The 7,926-nt window shown below is 39.4% G+C and overlaps 1 protein-coding gene across 1 annotated transcript; it reads left to right on the top strand.

Moving 5' to 3' along the window:
* The first annotated feature begins 886 nt into the window (after positions 1-886).
* On the top strand, positions 887-2,965 carry LOC149107849 (adenosine receptor A3-like). The gene has a single exon (XM_089295908.1). The coding sequence runs from the start codon at positions 1,910-1,912 to the stop codon at positions 2,933-2,935; it is 1,026 nt and encodes a 341-aa protein (XP_089152034.1). The 5' UTR covers positions 887-1,909; the 3' UTR covers positions 2,936-2,965.
* The last annotated feature ends 4,961 nt before the right edge of the window (positions 2,966-7,926 follow it).

Below are 7,926 nucleotides of genomic sequence, written 5' to 3'. Positions count from 1 at the left end.
CCGTGTTTTGTACCCATTCCGCAATGCTTAGTCCGCGTTTTACACCTAACTCCGTGTCTTATACCCAAACCGTAGTCCGCAGTCCGCAATCTGCAGTCCGTAGTCTATGTTTTATTCTGACCACGTAAATCGACACCAACGATGCCTGTTCCTTCGGTATGCGAGACAACCTGCTTTTATTACCAAAACTAGGACAATTATATTCTATTTACGAACACAACTTTGAATCGCCTTGGCATTGGGGGAACAGCTACAGGGCGTTTTCACTTCCGAAACAATGAAACGGAGAACATGTTGGTGCACCAAAGCAATCCTGTGGGAGTTGAACTCTTGTCCTATGAAAACACTTTTGCTGGGTTTATATTACACATTTTGCGCACAGAAATCTAGGCCAGTGAAGTGAAACTACACATTTTCTCCTTTGGTTTATTCAGCAGAAAGCAGCGTTGGTTTTGGTCGAAGAGAAGAGGGTACACAACACGCAACCAAACTACAGCTTTCTGTTCGTACGAAAAGTCGTACACATTTTATGATGACATGTCTGCAAGGTTTTTAAATGCCATTAACACTGACTTCAAACTTTAAATAAACAACTTATCCGCTACAGTCTTCAATAAGCTGCCTGGACACTCGAAAGTCCGCAATATTGCACAACACTCGAAAGAAAGCACATGGACAAACATGGACATGACTTCATTCGCCCCTAAAGAATTTTTCTGGGCTGCCAAATTGGTGTCCATGTAAAGATTAGCCTCTTCCAGGCGTTAAGTTAGTTGGGGCTCGGCGCAGAAAACAGCGCGCGAAAATCAATGCGCGAAAAAATATAAAGAGCGCGGCGAGAGGAAACGAAAGAAAGTTCTTTCGCTTCCTTTCACCGCACTTTTTTTCTTTTTTTTTTTTTTCGCGCGCTGAATTTCGCGCTGCGCCCCAACTAACTGAACACCTGGAAGAGGCTATAGAAAGATACATACACAAAATGTTGAATTTTTCCGCATTACCCGATTAGAACTGCGTTCTCTCGAACGCGATTATTGCTAAATGAAAGTGTAAAGCCTTTTTTTAAATTATGAAAGCCAAACTTACTGTCATAAAGTAAACGATGAACAGAAGGGACAATACTTTATCAGGAGTTATTGTATGCCATTTCTGTTCTACAAGTATGGATAAAGGATTAAGTAAAGCAATAACCTACTAGCCTTCAATCCTTCAAGAATGCTGTCAGAGAATAATAGTGGTCTCGGTGACCTCTGCCTGCCATGATTTAAACACTCAATGTCGTAGATAGTTTCCATATTTTTATTTTTATATGTAAATATCACGTACTGTTATCTATAACTACAGGGTTGTTTTATTACAAACAAATAGTGTAGGCATTTCTTTTATTTCCTATTTAGATTTATTACCTGTTTTTTCGTCTCATTTTCTAGTCTATAATAATGTTTTCCACGCAAAAACAGTTTAAAAGGGTAGGTCGAACAGGACGTATTCTTTCCGCCCACTGTTAGAAGTGTGGACATTAGACCTGCAGCTTTATTTATATTGTAGATGCGTATGCTAATATTCTAAGAGACTGTATCAACGTTGACATTAAGGTAGACATTCAACTGCGGCATTGCGTGTCACAGATGCATCATTGTTGAATTAGTCCGGCACGATGATTGGCCTTGAAAGAGCGAAAAACGCAAGTGAACAGCTGTTTTCTTATCCCTATGTGGTATTGAAACTCCAAACGTTTCCGTTGTGGACATTTGCCGATGATCGTCCTCCATACAGGCAAAAAAGAACAAACAGAGTACTCCGAGCTGTCGCCTTTCAGGCTACTCGATAGTGGACCTTAGACCCTCACTAGTAAAGCCACAAGTCTTTTTCTAAGTGGAAACGTTTTCATCGTTCATCTAAAACGCCAAAAATGAGCCGCACATTGGCAGCTAACAGGAGCCCGGAGAATGCGACTAGTTCATCAATGCTTGATTATTCCAAAGCAGAAGGCATTGCATGGTGTAGCGCGTTTATTTTGATATCTATCTTCATTGTCGCAGGAAACTTGCTCACCATTGTTCTCTTTGTACTCAGCAAGAATCTTCGTAAGAAAAGTTTATTTCACGTCATGAATATGGCGTTTGCTGACCTTATGTTAGGAGCATTTTCTCAACCAGGCTACATTTTCGTTATCGGTAATGATTATCAACTATGGACAGAAGCTAGTACAGAGTTTCTAACTGTCAACAGAATCATCGACACCGTTTTCTCACAGGTGGCGCTTATTTCTGCGGTCTTCATCTCCGCCGAGAGATTTTACGCCATATATTGGCCGTTTAAGCACCGAACACTAACTGTGCAAAAATACCGCATTGTTCTTGGTATGGTATGGACACTAGCCGTCCTTATCTCCGCAGTGTTCAACGCGTTATTCAATTTAATTTCGTTCAAACATTCCGTGTTTGTTTGGACACCATACACTTTAATTCTAATACTTGTCATATGTGGTTGTCATATCGGCATCTGGAGAAAGTTTCGACATGGAAGGGTCGCTTCGCAACAGGAAAGCAAAGCCTTGCAAAACAAACGCTTAACAAAGACTTTGATGTTTGTATCTACTCTTGCTTTGCTGTCATGGACACCTTTAATTGTTTTGAGCTGTTTACACGCGTTAACTATCTCGATACCTTTGAGATATTTTACTATCGCCAACATTCAAAATTTTTCGAACTCTTTTGTAAATCCAATTGTGTATGCATTTAAAATTCCTGAGTTTAAACAAGCCTTTCTTTCGTGCTGTTTTGCAAGGCAAGCAGCAGTCAATATCGAAGACATTAAAAGAAGAAATAAGATGGCTCCCACTTCGACTTTGGAGACACAGCTAAGAACATTGCGAACAGATCCTAGTCACCTTCAATTGTCGTTTGAACAGGAAGAGATGGACACCAAACTGTAGCATTCACGTTGAAGGATATGCATTGAATTGTAGAACTAGAACATTGTACATAAATCTGATTCTGATTCTCTATGCTACTGTTATTTGATCTTTTAAAAGAACATCACATGACGACGCTATCGTCCCTTTAAATTCTTTTATATAACAAAGAAACGAAAAAAAATTTCAATCAGGTCATCTATACGTCTATCCTCTAATAGACCATAGATAAAAGGTAATCAAAATGCATGAATAATTTTCTAAATTCAGCATTATAAATCAAATGATGAGGATTTTTTGTGGTTAAATGAAAAATCGGAAGAGCGTGATATCGCCGAAGTGTTCCAGTAAAGCTAAACGATGCGTGGCTTAATTCTCGGTTTATTCCAGGTGGTTGATATCAAACCGCATTTCCAGAGTGTTTCTCTTTTAAAAGGCATTCATCTGAAACAAACCTGCATTAAGAATAGTAAACGAGCTGTAATATGAGCTCTAATCCCACAGCCATAAGATAACAAAAACGCAGTTAAGACTTTGGTCCGCCACGGAAAATGTAGGGCATTCTTAACAAAACCTTTTTAAGTTTCTCTTTCAGCGTATAAAACCGAAATGTAATTAGTTTCACGTTAGAAGCTTACAATTGGTGCGTAAAACATCTAATCTTAATGTCAGTAATAACATATCTTTTAAACATCACGCGACATAATGAATGTCATTTTGCGTATTAGAAAAAGCAGGTGGCTGCTAAGCAATTTTCTCAAATTCCTTTTAGCTTAGGATTACCTCTTACCTCAAATTAAATTTAAAATCGTACTACAGAATATTTGTTTTAGGTGTCGAGTTATAGTTTTACTGTTTTTGGAAATCACCCATTATTCAAGCTACTGTGTTGTTGTTGTTGTTTTTTTTTTTTTGTGGAAATAAAAAAGTATCTGTTGCGAAAACTTAGAAAACATGCCAAGAAGGCCTTATTGCCTTGAAACATTTTAGGATTACAGTCAAACGTGCGACCACCTCTCCTCAGCGACCAGTTTTCCAAAATACCAACAGTTTTTAAAAATCACTATATTTAGAACCTCTTGTAAGCGACCACCTCTCGTAAGCGACCGCGACCACTTTTAGAGCCAATAGTTTGAAATTATCTTTTGTTTTTGACCTTCCGTAAGCGACAGCTTGACAGATAATAGAGCAGAAATTGGATAATAAGTTGTTGTAACATTAGCGCAATACTGGGTAGTACAAGAGACGGATATTTCTCAATGATAAGTAGAGTATTTTTTTCTCGAAATTGACTTTTGAAAAACATTTAAAACATGGGGTAAGTCTCTGCAGTTACCATATGCTAATGAGGCAAAATTTTCGCCCAATATTCCCTCGTAAGCTACCCCCTCCCGTAAGCGACCACCTAGGCTTGACATGTTGGCTGGTCGCTTACGGGAGGTTCGACTGTATGTTAAATGGTAGGTTTTTATCATATGACCCGTGCAGCCCCGTGCGCTATTTCTTTGCAAAACCATAACGAAAGGTCCCCTGTCAGGGCCGTACTCGTGGAAGTAAGAGGGTCTGAAAAACTCGTACGCCCTAGTAGAGCACGTACGCCCCGCAAAATCGATGCTGTCCTGGAGAACTGTCCGACGCAGAACTACGGAGGTTTTCAGTTGCCACGTTACTTCGAGAGAAGAAGGAAAGTCAAAACTCCTCACAATTGAAGAAGCCACAAAATGGTCATGTGATAAAATACTTATTGACGGAGTGGAAGGGCCGGACAGGGAGATATTTGGCTCGAGATCAGGACGAGCGGAATAAGTGCAGCGCAGGCGTCAAGGCAAAATTTCCAAGGTATCTGGCCTTGGTAGGCAAAAATTATATATTGCATGACAATTACAATGAGAAACGACAGCAAAGCAAGAATAGATACAAACAGCAAGGTCTTTGTTAAGGGCTTGTTTTATGAAGATCTTCTTGGCTATCGTGTGGCTACAGCTTTCTGTTGAAACTTGTTACGAATGGCGATGTTAGAGCCACACACGGTGAATATTAGACTCAGGATGTATAGCGTCCAAAGGTATGTAGAGTGTCTAGCTGAAATAAAGAGATTCAAAGCAGTGCCGATAGCGGCAAAAACGACACGAAGTGTCCAGATCATAAATATAACAATGTGGTATGCTCGCGTTGACAGTGTTCGGTGTTTTAGTGGCCGATACGAGGCGTAACATCTTTCGGCAGAAATAAAAGCCGCAGAAATTATCGAGGCAAATGTAAAAAATGGATTAGCGACTATGGAGAAAATATACAAAGATATCCATTCGAATTCAGTCGGCCAAAACAGATAAACTGCCCCGACAATTTAAAGTAAACATCGGGTCAGCAAACGCCATATTGATTACCAGAAACAAACTTCCCTTTCGAAGTCTCCTGTTTACTGCAAAAAGAACAATGGTGAGCAAGTTTCCCACAATAATAAAGGCAAGCTCGAAAATAAAACCGGTGCACAATGCCATTCCTTCTGCTTCGGAAGGAACAATTCTGGTTGAACCAGTCGCGTTCTCTGAGCAAGTGTTAGCTGCTGCTGTAATATTCATTTTTTTTTTTTTTTTAGTTTTGACAGAACGATTGAAACGCTGAATAAACTTAGCCGATGACTACGTGTAGATGAGACCAGGAAATAGGAGTTATATAATCCACACTTTATACGAGTGAATCGAAGACCAAGTGGCGTCAAGGCCAGTTGTTATATAGCTGGCATTGTTCCTGCTACAGCGCGCCCATTCACTGGCTAGTTCATGGTCACATGACATCTAACAATGAAACTGTTTACTGCCAAATGCCATGAGCGGGCAACAAGAAAAACGATGACGTCAAACAAGAAACAGTTCACTGTTACCCACGAAAAGTTGACCACTGTTGCACGTGATCAGAGCGTGCAGTTGAAGGTGGCCTGATCTTGTCGCTGGAATCTCAACGCGTTTTTCAAAATTTGCTTTTGTTTGCTTTTGCTATACAACAAATCACTTAATGGCTGGTCGCTTGGGGAACAGTGTATTTTGTTTCCCTCGACTTCGTCTCGGGACACATTGAGATTCTCTGGAAACAAAATGCATTGTTCCCCTCAGGACCAGTCATTAAGTGTTAAATGTGTAGCTTTTTCAATTTTTGAAGACCGATCACTGAGGACTAAATGAATAATGTTCCATTAAGACGCCATGCTTTAGGTCTACCATACTTTCAAGGTTGACGCACTTTGTCAAGATGTACGTATACGTGTGTTCAACCTTGACAAAACGTTAAATGTGTTTTTCATTTTTGATTGATAATTGTATTTCAAATGGACCGTGCGATATGAAATAACTTGACATGCCGGGGGAATGAAACTTTGAGGAGGAATAAATTACGAAGATTAAATTTTTATTGGTTTCTAAGTTCAATTGCAGCCGGAGAAATCTAAAGGGTGACCAAGTGGCACATCACGGTCGACTTTGTAGTTTTTTCGCTTTTTCTGGGACAATCATCGTTGATTAATTCAACAATATGTTTCATTAGAGATGCAAAATGCTTCAGATTATTGGCTTTCAAACAAAAGTTCCGAGTACGCAACGGTTTCATCAAGAATTGTGCCTTTCAAGGCATAAGGCATTGCATTGTGCTCCGTTAGTAGGTTAGAGTTTGTTTTTATTGTCCCAGGAGACTTGCACACCATAATTCCGTTTGCTGCAGACAGGCCGAGACTTTGAAAGGGAAGTTTGTTTCTATTCAGCAATATGGCGTGTGTTGACTTCATGCTAGGAATCTCTACCAATTTACATGTGCTCGTGGAAAGGCGATGGTTTTCTTTTTTTCTTTTTTTCTTTCTTTTTTTTTTTTTTTTTTAAGATCATGAATTATTTCTTACATATTCACCACGCTTAATTCTGCGGTTTTCATGTTTGGTTAAAAAAAGACTTTTTGCCACGTATTGAAGAATTGGTTCATACTTAGCGTGCAGGGTATATCGAGTTATGGATGCACGCGGGAAGTTTGGAGAGCAAGAGAGAAGTGTAGCTTCTTGAGTGCTCTCCAAACTTCCAAAGTGCATCCATAACTCGATATTCGCAAAGCTAAAAGCATGAGCCAATTCATTTATAACGTAGCGACAACAACTTGAGCACTGAGACATGTTTTATTTTGATTGACTACAAAGTTCTCACAGTGCACGGCGATGGAAAACAAAGGATCCTTTTGACTGGTTAAAAACACGCCACAAAAAGTTGAGCGACGGTTGTGCCAAAACGCTTCATCTGGTTTCTAAAATTGTTGATGAAAAATTCGCTTCTTCGAACTAATAAAAATGTAGGAAAACAAATTCAAATACTCAATGAAAATATAGACAAACGATGTCAAAATACATGTACTCATGCAAGGTCTAGTCGCAGATCACCCTAGCGCTATATCAGACAATTTTTTCACCAGCGCGCGTTTTGGATCTGAGTTGGCTATAAGCATCTCATACCTAACTAGCACGAGTGCTTTTATAATTAGCATTAAACGTAACACACAATCGGACATGTGTAATTCAGTGATAAAAAACTCGTCGATATAGGGGGCATTGGGCCTACGAGAAACCAGACTGAAACCTCTCAAAATTTCTTGAAAACCGCTAAAAAAAAAAAGTTACTCAAAACCGGCAAACCGCCGAGCATAATGATCGAATCTACATTTCACAAACTTGAATACAGTTAGGTTGATACAGCAAGAAAGATGTGTACTTTTCATTTTTTGAGGGATCAAGACATTTTCATTTGAAATCATTGCCCTACTATACCTTTTTAGGTTAGTGTTAATGCCTCTCGCCTGCGAGATTTTTTTCCTACAAAGGCAATTCAAGGTTATAAATGCCTATCTTCAACAAAACCCTGTTAATTGTTTTGAGCAGGCAAACTAACATTTCCTTCCACTTCGAGGTATAGAGTAGATGATTCTAATCTGCAAATCAAAATTTGTTTTCTAATTCATGTAGAGCAAATGACTGTTTGTCT

This window comes from Orbicella faveolata, unplaced genomic scaffold, assembly GCF_042242905.1.
Source record: "Orbicella faveolata isolate gen_17 unplaced genomic scaffold, um_ofav_v1 contig_26, whole genome shotgun sequence".
NCBI classification, from domain to species: domain Eukaryota; kingdom Metazoa; phylum Cnidaria; class Anthozoa; order Scleractinia; family Merulinidae; genus Orbicella; species Orbicella faveolata.
The sequence above is the reverse complement of the archived record's forward strand: the minus strand, read 5'-3'. Positions and strand labels throughout refer to the sequence as shown.

Excerpts from the sequence above, each read along its gene's own strand:
- LOC149107849 (XM_089295908.1), top strand. The coding sequence starts at position 1,910 with ATGAGCCGCACATTGGCAGCTAACAGGAGCCCGGAGAATGCGACTAGT.